This window comes from Penicillium nucicola (genome assembly GCF_028828085.1).
Source record: "Penicillium nucicola strain IBT 29836 chromosome Unknown utg000010l, whole genome shotgun sequence".
Lineage (NCBI taxonomy): Eukaryota > Fungi > Ascomycota > Eurotiomycetes > Eurotiales > Aspergillaceae > Penicillium > Penicillium nucicola.
In genome coordinates this window covers 3,306,161-3,324,199 of record NW_026643134.1, presented here as the reverse complement: position 1 = coordinate 3,324,199, position 18,039 = coordinate 3,306,161, and the positions used below count along the sequence as shown (strand labels likewise).

General features: G+C 49.6%; 6 protein-coding genes across 6 annotated transcripts; 4 read left to right on the top strand and 2 right to left on the bottom strand.

Annotated features, from left to right (window-relative positions):
* Nucleotides 1-47: 47 nt before the first annotated feature.
* Nucleotides 48-1,411, bottom strand: N7511_009812 (methionyl-tRNA formyltransferase; the record flags this gene model as incomplete). The annotated part of the gene is made up of 4 exons (XM_057132189.1): nt 48-789; nt 845-972; nt 1,020-1,090; nt 1,153-1,411. The coding sequence occupies 4 exons, from the start codon at nt 1,409-1,411 to the stop codon at nt 48-50; spliced, it is 1,200 nt and encodes a 399-aa protein (XP_056980177.1).
* N7511_009811 (uncharacterized protein) lies at nt 1,363-4,143 on the top strand (the record flags this gene model as incomplete). Its single annotated transcript, XM_057132188.1, has 5 exons — nt 1,363-1,398; nt 1,448-1,845; nt 1,901-1,994; nt 2,047-3,264; nt 3,322-4,143. 5 exons carry the CDS (start codon nt 1,363-1,365, stop codon nt 4,141-4,143), a joined length of 2,568 nt encoding a protein of 855 aa, XP_056980176.1.
* An 823-nt stretch (nt 4,144-4,966) lies between these two features.
* Nucleotides 4,967-5,880, bottom strand: rho1 (Rho family GTPase RHO1; the record flags this gene model as incomplete). Its single annotated transcript, XM_057132187.1, has 5 exons — nt 4,967-5,131; nt 5,188-5,322; nt 5,407-5,604; nt 5,707-5,734; nt 5,813-5,880. 5 exons carry the CDS (start codon nt 5,878-5,880, stop codon nt 4,967-4,969), a joined length of 594 nt encoding a protein of 197 aa, XP_056980175.1.
* Nucleotides 5,881-8,020: 2,140 nt separating this feature from the next.
* On the top strand, nt 8,021-9,202 carry N7511_009809 (mitochondrial 54S ribosomal protein uL24m; the record flags this gene model as incomplete). The annotated part of the gene is made up of 2 exons (XM_057132186.1): nt 8,021-8,437; nt 8,525-9,202. 2 exons carry the CDS (start codon nt 8,021-8,023, stop codon nt 9,200-9,202), a joined length of 1,095 nt encoding a protein of 364 aa, XP_056980174.1.
* A 317-nt stretch (nt 9,203-9,519) lies between these two features.
* On the top strand, nt 9,520-11,127 carry rtt106 (putative negative regulator of DNA transposition (Rtt106); the record flags this gene model as incomplete). The annotated part of the gene is made up of 4 exons (XM_057132185.1): nt 9,520-9,622; nt 9,703-10,047; nt 10,129-10,485; nt 10,559-11,127. The coding sequence occupies 4 exons, from the start codon at nt 9,520-9,522 to the stop codon at nt 11,125-11,127; spliced, it is 1,374 nt and encodes a 457-aa protein (XP_056980173.1).
* Nucleotides 11,128-12,132: 1,005 nt separating this feature from the next.
* On the top strand, nt 12,133-13,641 carry N7511_009807 (casein kinase I; the record flags this gene model as incomplete). Its single annotated transcript, XM_057132184.1, has 5 exons — nt 12,133-12,261; nt 12,313-12,382; nt 12,434-12,582; nt 12,633-13,038; nt 13,094-13,641. 5 exons carry the CDS (start codon nt 12,133-12,135, stop codon nt 13,639-13,641), a joined length of 1,302 nt encoding a protein of 433 aa, XP_056980172.1.
* Nucleotides 13,642-18,039: the final 4,398 nt, after the last annotated feature.

Genomic DNA, 18,039 nt, shown 5'->3' with positions numbered 1-18,039 from the left:
TTAGATAACTTAGATTACAAATATAGTATATACACTTGCCCCCATATTCAAACTAGGGCGTTACGGAAGGGAGTAAATTCCACGCCGTCATAGTTGAAAGCTTGATCGCAGAACATGCGAGCTTTGATAGCAGCCCGTAGTCCTTCGGCATCCTGTTCGCCTTGGACTTTCATGCGGTTGATGCGCATCAACTTTTTGTCTTTAGTGAAAACGTAGAGCTCCCGTCCCTTCTTTGGTTGGACTGGATAGGAAGCATTTGTGAATGGCAGACCGGGCATGATTGAGAACGCGTTGCATCCTTGCGGTGGGTCAACCTCTTCAACGTCTGTAAGAATCAATCGTTTTTGCTGGAATGACGGGGATGCGCTTTCAACATTAGATGCGCAAAGGGCTGTACTCCAAAGAGGCCCAATCACACGGCTGCGCCTGTTAATGTTCGCAAGTGTCCAGTTCGCCCAGTCAATGCGCCGGTCCTCTGGTGTGATTTTGGTTGCATGAGTCAACTCGCCACTCACTTCAGCGGCGTGCCCTCTAACATCAACCACTGGGGGTACATATAGACCCTTCTCGATGCCATTGACAAGCAGTTCTGCTCCTTTCGGCGCAACCAAGTCTATCAACTCGGGCACTGTGCAAGAGTCCGGATTGGGAATTTCAAGTCCAGGAGCCGGGGTTTGAGATAGCACCACTCCGTGGTCGAAGTGTTTGAGGTGCAAGGTCTGGAGTGTTACGCCCGTGGTTCTCTGACCAGACAAAAGAACATGGTGTAGTGGTGCGGGACCACGAAAACTGGTTGATTCAGTCAGTCCCAATTCCCAGTCTGAGGCTGGTGCTGAACACATACTCTGGTAGTAATGATGGATGTATGTTCAGCCCTCCATACTTGGCCCCATTTAATATGCGCGATGGCACAAATAGGCCGAAGGAGACTGCAATAACCAAGTTTATGGGACCACCCGACAAAGTTGGCGGCTAGAATGATCAGCCTGGTCTTTATGTAGGCAGCGTGTCCATCATACCTTCCAATTAGTAAAAGTATCAATCTCATGAACCGGTAAAGAAAGGGCAGTTGCGGCTGCTTTAATCGGTACTAAAGGAAAGAAAGATCGAATCAGAAACCAAGCCAGATTGATCACTTGATTGGCGACTTACCTTCTCGAATCTGCTTCAACCCTCGCCCAACTCTTTTGCCAGGTCTGCACACCACATCAATTGAGGAGATCCTTTCTGGATTGGCTAATTGATAGGCACGAAGAGCGTTTAGGGAAGCGATGCTGAAGTCATCGGAGCCGCAAAAGAGAATGCGGAGAGGATCGGAGGATTTCGTCGTGTAGGACCTAAAGACAATCCCTCTGAAGGCCAATGGGCGCTTGCAGAGACGCAAGCTCCCTGAAATCGGTATCGTCCACATCTTGCTTCAGCAATTCGGAGTAAGAGGTCGCCGAAGCTTGAGTCGAAGCTCGACCGATACGATCTTATCGATAACACACGTGATGTCAACACCCCAGATCCCACTTCAGTCACTTGTTCCGCTGTCATTCCTGCAATTATCTGTGATCGCTCTCTAGCGGGAGCTGCAGAGCTACTTGGAGATGCGATGCCTGAAACCGATCATGACTCGGTGATCCCGGCCCAGCTCGCCTACCTGGCTATTTACAACCCGAACCTCGGACCAACCGACGAGACGATAGCGGACCAGATCGTGTTCTACACCTCGAAGTCAAGCCATGCACAACAGCTTGATAACACTACAACGGAGGATTTGGATAGTAAACGACTCGAGGATGAACAGAACGAGAGACTGCGCCAGATCGGTCTGGCGCAGGGCATGGTGAACTTCGCTAGGTGGGTATCTCCGCAACGCCGCGAGTGAACAAGCCTAATCACTTTTTATGCACAGCAACTTCTCTGGTGGACAGGCATTGGAGTTTATTGAAACAGACAAATCCCGTGTTGTTCTGCTGGAGCTGGAGAAGGACTGGTGGATTGTTGCCGTGAGTAAATGAGGTCCAAAACGTGCCGACCTTGAAGCTCATGATAAGCTAGTCTATCGATTTCACTCGACTTCCCGCTGATCCAGCTCACAAAAACTCTTCGGTGGCATCTGATTCCTCTGATTTCCAGTATTCATCCCGAGAGATAGGACCACCCCATCTACTCATCCAGCAATTACGCCGCGCCCATTCGATATTCCTCCTACACCATGACTTCATGTTGGATGATCTTTACAGAAAGGCTGGAAGAGATTCATTCTGTCTTTTCCTCAAGCGGTTCTGGGACAAGTTTGCATGGGATTGGGAACTTCTATTGACCGGAAATCCAATCGTCGAGATCTATAATGGTATCAAACTCTCGGCTGGAGGAGAGTTGGGTATTGGTGTCGGAGAGGAAGAATGGGGAAGTGGAGAAAGAGAAGTACTCGAAGACTTCATTGCCAGAACAGAGGGCTTAGTGGACTTGGTGGTCTCTAGATTTGGCGACTCGTCTACACAATTCGATGGGTCTCCAGCTTCGACCAGATCAAATGACCAAGGGCTATGGATAGGGGCAGATAATGATCCTCGACCATCCGATGGCGTTGTATTTGCTGGCGTCGGTGGTCTTTCAAGATTTTCACTGGCACATGTGTCACAGTGGATGGAGTGGATCTATCGATTTGGAGATGCTACATACGGAGTTGGGCGGGACCCAACTTCGTTGCGTCGCCGCAGACCGAAGAAGCAGCGTGGGAGACCATCCACAGAAAACCAGCCCTCCACTCCGGACCGCAGCTTTACGCCTGGCATACCTCGTCCGCTTATCATGGCAACCCCACAGCCACTTCAAGAGGTGCCCGTAGAAAGCGAGACGGAAGCTGGAAATGACAAATATGATAATTTAGGGTTTCCCACGGAGACGGTCATGAAATATCTCACTCTTGGGTATGGTTCCGCTTGGAGCTTTTCTCCAAAATCAGCATCATCAACACCTACGCGCAGCTCTACTCCAGGGCAGGATGCAGCCACTTCTGGTCTCCCAATCCCAAAGGATAGTTCCAGTGCCAATCAATCTCAGTCAGATGTGAAGCCTCGAAACAATCCCTCTGGTCGGTTCGTTCTGGGGCCTCGGGATGATCTAGAAACACTAGATGACCTGGAAGAAGGAAGTCCTGATCCAGAAATCGAGAATGGAAAGCCCAAGACTCGAATCGTACACAGATCTCTACATGTGCACCTAGCGAATGGATCAGATACCCAAAAGATGCTTCAGGCTGTGATCTACGTGGTAAGTGTTTCGTCCCCAGATCACTCTATTATCAACACATTTCACTAACATATCCAGAATCAACCATTTATGTTCACATTCTTCTTCGACCCCGAAACCCAATCTCTTACATCCCCATCTCTCTACTCAAGTATACACCACCAACTCGGCCCTCTCCAAAAGCCACTCCTATCATCAACATCCCCCAAAATGGCAGCCTCCCGCATCTCCATGTCAGAGACATCTCCAGACCCAAGCAAACGCTTCTCAACCCGATCCCAACCTGTCTACGATCTAGTCTACGACCCTTCAAACCTAACAATCCGCTCCTCAATTCCCAACATCCCAGCCCTAGCCCTCCCCAATCCCCCTCAATCCCCAGCACGCTCCCCCTCCCCATCAACATCCCCCTCCCCCTCCACCCAACCCTGGTCCCGCCTCGAAAGCCTTGCAATCCACCACCGCCTCCTATCAACATACACAGACACACGCTCCAGACCACAAGAACTAGAACGAACAAGCAAAACCAATCGCGGATGGTGGGTTGTCTGGGTCCGTATCCCACAACCACAAACCCAACACCCGCCTCTCTCAGCAGCATCTTCCTCTGTGGCCCTCTCATCCCTCACAAACAACACCGACCGCCTCACTCCTATCCCTCCCCCCTCGCCACCACAGGAAGCATTCCTCGTCCGCAAAGCGAGTGACTACGTCTCGCCCGCTACACACGGCCGCGTCAGCAGCGGTGCTCGCTTTTTCAGGGATTTAGGTGGCGCCTCTGGTTCGTCGGGGTTGACGGGTTCCTCTCGTGCTGCGGATATGGCGCCGTCGAAATTGGTGGAAGGCTTGGGTATGGATGCGCGGCGGTATATTGAGGGATTGTTGAGTTTGAATCGGTAGTTGATGATGATGTCAGGTGCTGGCTTTTGTTGTGGTGTGGGCTGTCTCTGAGTACTGGGTTGCCGTGCCTTTGCTTGGGGCTTGACCCTAGAGCCTTGTGTCTAATATGTTCTTTCCAATGGTGGCTTTGTTGCTTGAGGGTGGTCCTGGGAAAGTGATTACTGTGCTGTCTGTAGTAAGGGACAGGTCATGGTTGATGAAGTAGCTCTACATGTACATGTTCCTGAAGAATCTCTTGTATAGCACGAATCAAGATTAAAGATGAAGGCAGTTGATGCATTAGCTGTAAAAGTATAGTTAAGGGGAAACAAAGCCGAGTCAAGCTCATCGCATGTGGGAGATATCCGCAGAGAATCATCTATCATGAGAAGGGGAACTCTGCCAGAAAGGCGAAATCACAGCGGTGGTTGAGGTGCATGTAAGTGGCCTAAATGCTACAACCACAGGCTCCTCTTCGTTTTGGTTTATACTGCCACTCAACGTAGCATGTTGGCATTTAAAATTCAAGGCAGTCGGAGAGAGGATATGAAAAAGAAAAGCCCACAGGGTTATGATGAAGACAACGCCTCCCTAGACAAATTCTGCAAAACAAAGGCAAAAGGAAAAGTTAAAAAAAAACACGCAAGGTCGACCAAGTGAATGGTGGGAGGATTTCCACGACTCGCTGTGCCCGGATTCGATATTATCCACAATCTCACATATTGGCTCAAATAGCCCTCCTCCTTTCCGAGAGATAAAGTCACGTCACCAGTTGTTGGTTTGAAGGCTCTCATCCGTTAATATGATCTTCGCTCGAGCCCGACCAGTCAACAGTTGATTTAGTTTACAGAATGAGGCAGCCTCCCTTCTTGCGGCCGCTCTTGCCCTTCTGGGCCTTGAGGAGGGCAGCGCGAGTGGCAGCCTCGAAAACTTCGCGGACACCCTCGTTGGTGCGGGCAGAGCACTCGAGGTACTTGTAGGCACCGATCTTCTTGCGGACCTCCTCACCCTATGATGTGTTAGATTTATTGGCCGGGTTCTGCGGACTGGGGAAGAAAAACGCACCTGCTCAGCAGAGACGGGACGCTGGGAAGTCTTGGCGAGCTCATCAATAGTCTTGCGGTCCTCGCGCAGATCCTTCTTGCAACCAACCAGGATAATGGGGAGACCCTGGCAGAAGTGCAGGACCTCGGAAATCCACTATGGGGCACGTTAGCATATCTGTATTAATCTCTATCCAGGCATTTTTTGTAACTGGATTCGTTATCGGTTGGAGAAACACACCTTCTCCTGAACGTTGTCGAGAGAGTCGGGAGAGTCCACGGCGAAACAGATCAGGATAACATGTGAGTCGGGGTATGACAGGGGACGGAGACGGTCGTAATCTTCCTGGCCAGCCGTATCCCAAAGAGCAAGCTCAACGTGCTTGTTGTCAACCTCGACATCGGCGACGTAGTTCTCGAAGACGGTGGGGACGTAGACCTGGGAATCGTGTCAGATTTTCTATAGTTTTTCTCATATTGTTGCCGTGTTGAAAGAACTGATATCGATGATCGGCAGATCGACTGATGGATGGAAGCTTACCTCGGGGAAGGTGCCCTTGGAGAAAACACTGTGATTCGGTCAGACCGCTGAAACAAGGCCGGAAGGGTGCAAGAGCCATCGTTGATGACGCCATGTGAAGACTTACATGAGCAGACAAGTCTTACCGCAGGCACCATCGCCGACGATGACGAGCTTGCGACGGATCTCGGCCATCTTGATAAGAGAGTTAGTATAGGGGTCGATCAGTGAGAAACAACGCCGAAGCCGCAGGATTCAAAACAAAGATAGCAGTCCAAGGCAAAGTGAGAAATGTCAAGCGTGAGGGGGTGATAGAGACACGAGGAGAGGATTGAGAAGGGGACAACTTGGAGGGGGGGGAAAGAAAAGGGTGATTCCATACGGTGATTGTTGGCGGAACGGGGTATCTTTCAGGGAAATGAACCAGCTATTACCCTCAAGTGGAGAGAAACAAGGAGGATGAAAGCAAGAAAGTCCGATGGAGAGATGGAAAAGACGATGGAGTGATGATTTGGAGGTGGAGAGAAAGATAGAAGACCAGGCCAGACAACAGAGGGCGGTGGCAGTATGGTAAATGTTGTTTTTCCCTTAACGCGTGGTTTGATTGTATTTGGTATCGGATACAAGTACTTTACAACCCCCTGAGTTTCAGGCAACTAACAGTTGGCCAAATGAACTTGCAATAGCCTAACTTGGCTGGATCTAGTGAGTTATCCATGAGGTCTACATCCCCTTACCGGTGTGGCTTGGGAAAGGGAAACCACTGCTCACAGGTCCACTCGCTTTGTTTCCAACACAGCCACCGTGGCTGTAAAGACTAACTGATATCATCCCCCCCCCAGATCTGGAAGTATAGGGGTACATCACAGTCTTACAGCCTCCGTTTTACAGCCCAACTTTACATGTCTCGTGTGGCTTTGCCTCTCAGCCTCTTTAGTTGATGATATTGATACCTGATCCAGCTTGACAGATACTTCACTGGACTCCACGCTCCGGAGTACAGTAAAAGTTATCATCAGCTCCACCTATGTACCGCCCGGGATCTGACTTTGTGGGCAGTGCCCCGTACTATGCGGCTGCCTGATAACCTTGAAAGGCTTGATGCTGACGATCTAGTAAATATCTCGGATGTGGGCTCTGCTCGGATGATCTCACCTCTGTCTAGGGGCTCCGAACTCCCATGAATGCGTTCCAGTGGAATTTTCCATTTGGTGTTCAGGCCACAACTTGAACCCCCTTTCGCTTATTTCCGAGCTCCATGACTTCACACATTCTTGTTGCTTTTCCAAGTGGAGTTCCTTGATCCTCCATTTAGCGGCTAAAAATAGGAAACAGGGGCTGATTGTGGTTCAATTATTTAGGAACTTAGAGTGGATGTCTCTCTTTCGCGATAATTCATCCACGTACCACTCCTCAACTTCCGAGCTAACGACTGTTGTACAGCATATTTTTAAAAGTACCACTCCACTTTTTATTTGTTGTCCTTCCGTCTTCAACCTTGCACTTGATCTGGTCCAGTTATCGCTTAGCTGTGCGTGATTTGATTTGTTCGCCATATCGGTCTTCCGTGCCGTCTGGAGACAGTTCCTATGCCGACAGCCCTCGGACCCAGCCCTATCAGACATAGGGGTGGGAGCTCGAAACCGCCTGCCTGTTTGGTTATTAGCTTTGCTCGATGATGATATATGCATTCCAAGTAGTGTGCTTGATCGTCTCGTTCACATAGCATGCATGGTAGTTGGCTTCTATAGACTTGCACCAGAGACCATGGTAATGGCGTCATCTGCACTGTCTGTTCTGTACAGAGTACGGTATGCTGTTGTTGATGATGCGAGAGAAGGCATTGTGTGGGTGACGGTGTACATATAGACATGGACGAAACCGATGTGAGAGGAGACGCCCTTGGTGTACCTGATTCAAACTGGGAAAGTTGAGATAGGAGATCTTAATCATTAATACCCCCACCGTCTGATTGCCAAAGCTCTCAGTCTCACAGCATTCAACCCAATTTGCTCTCTGGTTATGTTGGCTTAATTTAATGCCATTCATATACTCGTGGTGAGGATATTCAACAGCGAGTTAAATCACTCTCGTGATGATATTGTCAGATACCTGACGTGGTCTGACATGACTGAGATAAGAGTTAAAGCAATATAAAAGCAAAAGAAGGCAAGTACATGGTGAGGCTCACTTAACACCTGGGCAGGATGCCCATCTAGATATTGCTGAAGTAAGCAGTCAGGTCACGTGCCAGTGTCCTCAATTTTCGATCCCGCGGAACGGGATTGCAAGGCCAGTATCACTGTTCGGCCATTGCTGAACCACAACGTCCATTATGCAGAAGGTTATCCAACGGACAGCTGCAGCCCGGAAGCAGGCTCTCCGGAATACTGCCAAAACTCGTGAACGACAGGATTTGCTGGACCGTCTTACCACGAGACGGCAACGGAAGGATTATGGTGTTGCGCTCTACGCCCAACACAAGGCAGCACGCCAGAACCGCTGGGAGGATTGGGAAAAGGGATCAATTGCTCCTATGAGAGATTCTGGTCTTGAGAAGGAAATCTACGGCGCAGTCCCTGGTGTTCTCCTACAACCCCCAAGCATCCCCAAGCATCTGCGTCGGAAGCACATCCTCTTCGCTGAAGGTGACAAGGTTTGCGTTATGCGTGGACGCGACCAGGGCAAGATCAATGTTATCCAGCAGATCAACCGGGATAGTGAAACCGTCATTATCAAGGATGTCAACGTGGTACGTCTCGCCGTGGACTGCGAACACCGGTCACACCCACCCACCTGATCCCCTGAGATTCCTTGCTCACTTATTTCCATTGTATAGTACGACGTTATTGTCCCCGAATGGGCCAAGTCGCGAATTGGACACCAGGACGACACCCAAGCACAAACCTTCCCCGTTCCCATGGACGACATCCGTCATGTTATTCCGCTGGAAGACACTGAAACTGGAGAGACAAAAAACGTTATTGTTGAACATGCCTACGCCGCTGGCCCTTACAGTGATCGCCTACCGCACAGCAAACTCCCGAAACACTCTCGTTACGTCTCTGGTCTGAACATTGAAATCCCTTGGCCAGCTGAGGACGACCCCATAATCACTGATGGAGAAATGGACACCCTCCGCGTCGAGGTCGAGACAAGCACATTTATTCCAACAATCCGCCAGCCGCCTTTCCCCTCCACTATCATTGACGAGCTGCGCAATAAGTACTCCAAGTTCCGTACTCGTCACGACCCTGAATATCTGGAACAGAAGATGGAGGAGGACTACCGCAAGGAATTCAGAGAAACTGTGTCTTTGATGAAGCCCATCACAGACTTCGCCAAGATCCGCGCTGCTAAGAACGCGGAAAAGAGGAAGGCCATGACAGATGAAGATGGAAAGATGTACTTGTCTGCGAAAACTCAAGCATTCATCAACGCTCACCTCGAAGAGTCACGGAAGAATTCGCCAGCGCAGAAAGCCAAGGGGAAAAGGGCAGAATTGCACAAGGCATAATCTGGGCATGAGAAGAAGTCCAAGAAACCTAAACGAGGTCTGAGGCAGGGAGATCAAGAGGGTTATCCTGTAGCATTGTGTACACATCACTGTATTCTAGTATCAAGCTTTGCATTCACTATATCTATTCGTTGTCAATCTCATTTTAAATTTTTTTTTCCCCTCGAATCACTGCGCGGTATTGCTCCTCCAGTATCGTGTTTCCATGCGGATCCTTCGGGCCCACCTCTCCCTGTGCATCTTCGATCTATCTTCACTTGCAATCCTTCAACTCCCCCTCCCTGCACTGCTACCAGAATTTAGCAGTCGCAACCAACATGGCATTCGCCTCGATTAATAATTCGGGTGCGCCCATTGCTGCTATCGAAGAGGCATTTGCGACAGAGCCCTCATTAAAGAAGAGAGTCTACGGCGCGATCGGTGCGTAGCAAACAACGCCCAACATCCCCCGTCACTCTGTCGACCTCCTGCTGACCGTCGTCAATCGCATCGTCGTTTAGGAACAACACCGCAACACCAACCTTTGTTTGAGGATCTTGCCAAATACACCTCCAGCCTGCTGGCCAGGACTGCCAACACTACTCTCCCTTCCCGACCCCCGGCCAATGATGCCCCTGCAGCTAAAAAGCGCAAGCTGCAAAATGGCGACTCGGGCGATGCTGTGCAGACGTCAGTCGACATGAAAGATGGCAATGCGCCGTTGCAATTCTACGTTCAAGATGTATCTTTTGCTACGCCGCAGCGGAAAAAGCTCACGCTTGAGATTACTGCTGGGCACCAATTCCTTCGGGCAAGGAACCAAACCACAAAGGAGATTGAATTCGGTGTTTCTATGGACAAAATTCGTGAGTTTGAACCTGATTGAGCGAGCGATTATATATCTCCCAGTCAGAGGACAATTGCTAATCTCTGGCCATTGTGTTTAGGACATGCGCTGTGTCTTCCTGTGCCCGAAAAGACCCAGAAACAATTCAATTTCTGTATCATACCCGAGTATGCAGATGGTATCACACCGCCACCCGAGGGAACAACAGTCTCCGAAGCTATGGTGTTTACGATAGCCGATGGGCCGGCCAAGGCTGCATTCTCAGGGGATGGAAAGCAGCTTGGTAATGGTACAGGCGACCTGGCCGAAGAACTGCTTCGCAAAACTCTAAATGAGAATCTGCCTCATATCAAGGTTGTGCGGCCTGATGACCGACAATTCGTCAGTGCCATGCCAGAGGCACACCGAAAGGGCGAGAAAGCATACCATGTCAAGGCATTCCGCGGGAGCAAAGAAGGTATGTCTTATCCCTATTCTCCATGGAGTCGTTGGGCTGGTTTGGCGTATACTAACGTTCTGCTTTTTGCCAGGCTACCTATTCCTTCTGTCTACGGGCATTCTGTTCGCATTCAAGAAGCCCCTTCTGTTTTTCTCGTTTGACACCATTGACTCGGTGTCTTACACATCTGTCCTGCAGCGGACGTTCAACCTGAACGTCATGGCTCGCCCGGCAAATAGCACCGAGGAGGACATCCAGGAATTTGAGTTCTCCATGGTTGACCAGGAAAACTTCTCTGCAATCGATGCCTACATTAAGCGTCACGGTCTTCAAGATGCTAGTCTGGCTGAAGCGCGGCGCGCTAAGCGCTACAATGTGAACAAAACCGGAGAAGATACCGCTGCCGCCACCGCCGAAGGAGGCGGTGAAGATGAAAGCGAGCTCCAGAAAGCCCAGCGTGAGCTTGAAGACCAAGAAGACGAAGAAGAAGAGGATTACGATCCTGGCAGTGATGAGAGTGAAGGTAGCGGGTCCAGCAGTGAAGATGATAGCGACGATGACGAAGAAGAAGGGGAAGAAGACGCTCAGGACAGCGATGAAGATATGGATATGGTCAAGAATGAGCTTGGCAGTGAAGCGGAAGACGCTGGAGACGATTAAGCATAGACGTGTCAGATGGAATTGGGGATGCCAAGACTGTAATATTACCGCTTGATTAAGCGCATTCCAGACCGAGTCCAGACGGGATCTTTTCTCCTAAGGGAAAAAAAGCGAGAAAGAGAGAGACCGCAATGCTTCCCCTGTCCTGATCACTTTCTCTCCAATAAGGTATCACGCCGTTCGGTGCCTGGCTGTATGCAGATTAGGCCCGATACCATCGAGGTCTGAGCTAAGCACAGGATTATTACCGACATAGGCAGTGGGATTTGTTAGAGTCAAATTGTAAATTGTAATCAGTAGTAACCGAGAGAAAAAGCATCAAAAGAAAGAAGGAGAACAAAAGGAAAGAGAACAGAACAAGGCTTGAAAGGTTAACGGCCAACGGCTGATACGCTGGGCCCTAGTAACCAAACCCAAATACACCCCCAATACTCTCCGCTCCCTTCTCTTCCTTCTCTTCCTCCCCCCATTTCCCCCTTCTCTGGTCTATTCTTGAACCACTGCTCAGTGCGGCTCGTACTCGCAGTAGGTCGAGTACCCTGCGTGCTCTCTTTGGCTTCCTTTGTCTTTTTCTCTCTGCAATTCTCACGCAATCCCGACCGTCAAATTGACCCCCGGACCTCTCCGACTTCAATTCCTGCTCAACATCGTCAATTCCGCTCCTCACGCGGTTTAAGCATCGAATCCATACACCGCTCCTCTCTCCTGTCTCGGTTTTAATTCACCTGCGCCCCCTGTCTTCAGTTACAGCCTCCCGGTCTATCGGCTATTCCGCAGATCGTCTCCCATTGAGCCGTGGCAGCAACGTTGGTCGGAAAACACAAAGTCTACGCGGTGTATGTGACTATAATTCTCTCCAGGCTGTCGTTGTTTGCCGTTGTTGGTGAACACCTTGCTGACTGCGCCCCCGATTATAGTGACAATCACGTGCCGACGTCCCTGAAGCCAGCCCCGTGATCCAAGGTTTTCACTTTCCCCGGCGCTTCAACCCTTAATACCGCATCCATGGCGTCGTCTTCGTCAAATGTTGTTGGTGTTCACTACCGTGTCGGCAAGAAGATCGGTGAAGGATCTTTTGGTGTCATTTTCGAAGGCACCAACCTCCTGAACAACCAGCAGGTCGCTATCAAATTCGTTCGTGGCCCTCCCGCTCAACGCACCAATCCCTAATCTGACCGGAAACAGGAACCCCGGAAGAGCGACGCTCCCCAACTCCGTGATGAGTACCGCACATACAAGATCTTGGTTGGATGCCGTAAGTTTGGAAGTTACAGGGGGTGATGTTCTTTTGCTGATTTTATCCTAGCTGGCATTCCCAATGTCTACTACTTCGGTCAAGAGGGCCTGCACAACATCCTCGTTATTGACCTCCTCGGTCCCAGTCTGGAGGATCTCTTTGACCACTGCAACCGCCGATTCTCCACCAAGACCGTTGTGATGGTTGCCAAGCAGATGGTAGGTTCAATCTCCGTCACATTGTTATTTTTTCTTGCTAACGAAACTAGCTTTCGCGCGTTCAAACGATTCACGAGAAGAACCTTATCTACCGAGATATCAAGCCAGACAACTTCCTTATTGGCCGCCCCGGGACCAAGGCTGCCAACGTCATTCACGTGGTTGATTTCGGTATGGCCAAGCAATACCGTGATCCCAAGACTAAGCAGCACATCCCTTACCGCGAGCGGAAATCTCTGTCCGGTACTGCTCGTTATATGAGTATCAACACACATCTCGGACGCGAGCAATCACGACGTGATGACTTGGAGGCCTTGGGACATGTTTTCATGTACTTCCTGAGAGGTGGTCTACCCTGGCAGGGCCTGAAGGCTGCTACCAACAAGCAGAAGTACGAGAAGATTGGCGAAAAGAAGCAGACAACAGCCATCAAGGATCTCTGTGATGGATACCCAGGTATGTTATCCTGCAATCCTCTCCTCTCCACTTACATTGCTAACCATGGTGTCAGAAGAATTCAACAAATATCTGAGTTATGTGCGAAACCTCGGCTTCGAGGATACTCCTGACTACGACTACCTCCGTGATATTTTGACACAAGCTCTCAAGAACGCCGGAGAGGTAGAAGACGGTGAATACGACTGGATGAAGCTGAACAACGGACGCGGCTGGGATTACAAGTCCTACTCTTCTCAGGCACACCTTCACAACCAGCACCAGGGCTCATCGGGCCGCGATCACCACGCTCGCGAGCTCCGCAACAGCCAGCGCCCAGGAGTTACAGCTGACCGTTTAAACGCCGCGCAGCCCCCGCCTCCTTCTCCAGCCAAAGCTGGAGCCGGAAAGACGCGCGAGCGCCCAAGCGCCGGCGGCATGCCGCCCAAACGCCAGAGCGGGGGTTGGAAGCGTCGACTCCTGCCGCGTCTACCCAGGCACAGTTCCAAAACTCCAATGCTCATCTGCCCAATCGCATCGGAAGCCCAGGGAACCAGGCAGTCGGTCAGCCAGCTCTCGGGGCTCAGGACAATGACGCACAGCCTACTTTCGCTCAGAAGGTGATGAAGGCTTTGTGCTGTGGTAGGTGATCCGGCTGTCCCTTTAGTCGGGCAGCCAGCTCATCTTAGCATCCAGGTTGATTCCAGTCAAATGAAGCGACGGCACATCTAGACTAGCCACGCTCTTACTCTTCTTCTTGTCTGTCACAAAAGGCCCAAGAAGTCGGCGTGGGTTTTTCTTTTTCTTCTTGTTTCTTTCACCTCTCTCGCTCTTTTCTTGTCTGGCATTAAGTGGTTAAGTGCCGCTTCGCCGAGTAAGGATTGCGCTTCTCGGCCTACATCCCCCCTTTGGCCTTCTTTCTTGTCCCATTTGACCCTTCAGCTTATACATAAACTGTGGGTCGGAACAACCTTTCTCATGATGACGTCCCATCATTCGTTCATGGTGTTACGGCTCGGAGCGGCGAACTTGTGAGATTCTGTCTTGTGTTGTCGTTTTCTTTGTTGGTCTCACTACATTCGGCGTGCATCGTTTAATATCAAAAATTTGGTTCTTTGCATACAGCCGTTGGAATCGGTTTGAGTTCATTAACTGTCTATTCACCTGGACCTTGACTCCCGCGCTGGTCTGTGAGAAGCAATCTCGTTCGCGATATGGTGAATGACAAAAAAATATACACTGGGGATGAGCTTTGCTGCCAAGGACGACAAGCAGCATCGAACATACTTGATCTCATCCTTATGTCGGGATATACCACCTGCATCATTTGGCCCTGTTTATTAACAGGTCAATCCCGGCAGTAATTCCCTCGATGGGTCTTCAACACCGTCTTCATTATGACCATGTCTTGTCCTGCTCGCCATTTCCTCCCGCTGCGGGCAAAAGAGGTTTCAAGTTTCTTTTCATTGCATGGGTTTGTTTTCTTGCATGCAGAACCTGAAGAAAGCATGTTGCATATATCCCCTCATCACCATCACCATCACCATCACCATCACCTCTTGATTCTGATCTTTTTTCCTCTTCCCGTCATACGCCTGCTCCTTCTTTGATTGTTCCAACCTTCCTGATCTACTTGCGCCGTGTCTATAATCGTCTACTTTTTTTGTTGTTGTTTTTTCTTGCCTTGCTCTGTCTGTTCCAAGAAGCGAGTTTTTGTTACTGGTAGTTGTGGCATAAGATAGCATTCTTCATTTCATTTTTTTCATTGGTTATGTGTCTGAGTCTATGGTTTATCGTATGGCGTATATACATAATTCCTGTAATATGATGTACTTCAGTTTGGCTTGATATCTGTAGACCTCGTGCTACAGCGTGAGTAGTCAACGCGGGAGTCCTGTCGATGGATTGAACATGACATGCTCTCTGTCTTGTCTTCCTCTGCTAAGTTATAACTTATATAACAACAGCTGTATATATAGTTGATCCACTCGGTCTGCCTTTTCGTTTTCTCCGCCGAGGAAACCTGATATAGTATCAGAACCACGAAATATTGTCTAGCAGTTATGATACATCCTTCTAGTCCAGATATATCACTCTGTGCAGACCCTCATCGAAAACTCATTCCCATCTCCCTCCCAGTCCCTAATACTCCCAAGCATTGTACCATATCAAATGATCCAGTAACACAATGACCTCACACCCTCCCCCCTCAACCAGGTCTACAGCACATATACAGCAGTGATCACCCAAACCTACATATACAATACTAACTGTACAATAACATCATATGGATCCAACCGGTCTCCAAACCCACATTCCGTGGCAATCACAAGCCTGCCAACCCAATTCCAATCAAATTCACAATCCCAATTCGCAGACCATCACGTTAGACCACATGTACAGTACATATCATGTAGTATATAACTTACCCTACAGTAAGTTAATGTACACAGTCACAGCCACAGCCACAGTCGCTTCTGCAGCAGCACACGAGACCACGCTAATGCAAGGATCACCAGTCCGTGGCATGACGTCGACCCAAACAGAGTCTTTGTTTCTGTACAGACAGTACTGTGGGTGGAGCAGTCTACACTCACACTACACCACACTCTACACACTACAGCCCGTTACCGAGACATCGGCCCACCCTTACTTATTACTTACTACAGTATCACTTACGTCAAATGAGTACTAGCAGACACGGGAGCCATGCACGTCAACGCATCTAGATAAAACCGGCTCACTCTACCACTCTACCACTTTGACACAGTAGACCATCGCAGACGAATATTACTATAATGGTGGCCCAGTCTGGTATTGGACTGGTAGATATGTACTGCACTTTACAGTAGTAATGATTTCCCAGATATGGATGTGGGCGTGCAAGACTAGACACCATACCAAGGTGGACATACTGTAACATTAACTGTAACAGGAGTGGATAACTGAACCGAACTTACAATATCACTTAACTTCAGACGTACGTATGTCGGCATGTCGGCATGTCGACATGGACTCACGTTATAGGGTGGAATGGATGGTCTTCTTCAAGGTCACGCAGCCGCAAACCTTACCTCCCTCCTTGACGTCGATGGTGGCCACCACTGGATGCACTGCCGATGTCGATCACCCCGGATTTTGGGATGCAAACCTTGATACTGGACTTTTGTGACTTCATCCTGGATTTCTTTGCAAGTTATGGAGTACAGTCAGTTGTATGTCGTGTCACCTTTTGACATTCTTTGATGGCGTGGAATGGTATGTGGTTGAGTAAGGGGTGACTGAGGGGTTTACACTACCGTCTACTACTGTACAGTATAGGTCCGTAGGTAGTTGTTTGTTATGTCTAGCCACCAGGCTTCGATGACTTGTCTGTTTACTGTGACTTCAGTTCAGTCATCACTTATCAACCCCTGCTCTCACATGACTCCCAGCACTCTATCTGAGCTTCGGCAAACGCCACAGTCTTATCTGCCAATAAAGCTACTCCAAAGATCCCTTCCATACCAGTACCAGTAGCAGTTACTTATAAATAGTCCCGACAACAGGAACCAAACCACCCTAATTAACACTACAAGGATATCATCCCGCACCCCCTCCACAAACTCCAATCCAATCCAATCCAATAACAAACCCCTCCCCAAAACACCCAAATTCCAAACGCACCAGCCACCCCAAATTCAATCCAATTCAAAGCCCAAGGCCCAAGCCCCAAATCCCAGACTAGAGATGCAGACGCAACAGCACTGCATCTGCATCTGCATCTGCAAGCCCCCAGAACCACCCAATCACCACCCACACTAGCACCAGGACCCGACTACCCCATACGGAAGATGAATGCCTCCCCCCCCCCCCCCTCCCCCCCCCCCCTGTGCATCTGTACTGTACTGTACAGACTGTAGCAAATCACACCCCAGTGTGGCGATCTAAGCAGCCTTTAGCATCACCGTGCAGCTTGGAGTGCATGATGCATGGAACTAGTTAGTTTCTTGATCCACTCGTGCCCCTGTCGAGTGACGAGACTGGGGGTTCTGTGTGCTCTGCTGTTTTGTTTTGTTTCTGTTTCTGTGGAGTGCTGTGCTGTATGTACTGCACTGCAAGGTAGAGGTAGAGGATAGTGAGAGTAAGAGTAGTCGGCGCTAGTTGCGGACAAGGGGAATTGTGCTATGCTGCAGAGGGTCTGGGGTTACTGTCGAGGCTGCATGGTTGGATCTGGTAACTTATTGTGTGTTGTGGTTTTACTTTCCTCTTCCCCGCATTTCTCTGTCGCTGGCTGACTTGGCGTTTCTTTTTTTTTTCTTTTCTTTTTCGGCTCTTGACTTTTGGAGGCTGCTTATTGCTTGGACTTTCAGGCAGAGACGTTTTCGTATATGTCGACTGCACTGTACTCTAGTCTTGGGGCTTGGGGCTGGCTTGGGAGGGTTTATGGCGTGGGCTGATTGCTGACAGGGATGTTCCTTGGGGACTGGGGAAGGGAAGATTCGAGAATGGTGATAGGTCATCTGTAGTTGGGATTGGTGAGCTTGAGCTTGGAGGTTGGGTGCTTGGGTAGGTTTACTTGGGGGTTTGATGTGTACGATGCAGATTGGTTCCTATTGTACGGAGTCCAGTAGAGGATATACCACGGTCGGAGGTGGGAGTCCTGGATCTTACATGTATAGTATAGTAGGCTCGGGTTCAGATTGGATCATATTATCTACTGTATGATGTGATGATGTCTTGAGGGTAGAGATGATATGTGTCAATTAGTTACCTCGGTAGACTGGGATGCCTGCACTACTGTACAGTATGCACCACCCAGGCAACCTTGGAAGCAAATTAGCCCTCTTGGCACAGTCCAAGATAACCAGGTCGGATTTCCCGCTCAAATCCAAGCATTAGCCCAGTATGCAGTGTGCAGCCCTGAGCCTTGTCCTCTCCGATTTCCGGAGTGCCTGGAATCATCTACACGGGATACATCATTACCCGAATGACGAAGATCTTATCAGTAACGCTCAAATCCCGTCTAACGATGTAGATCAC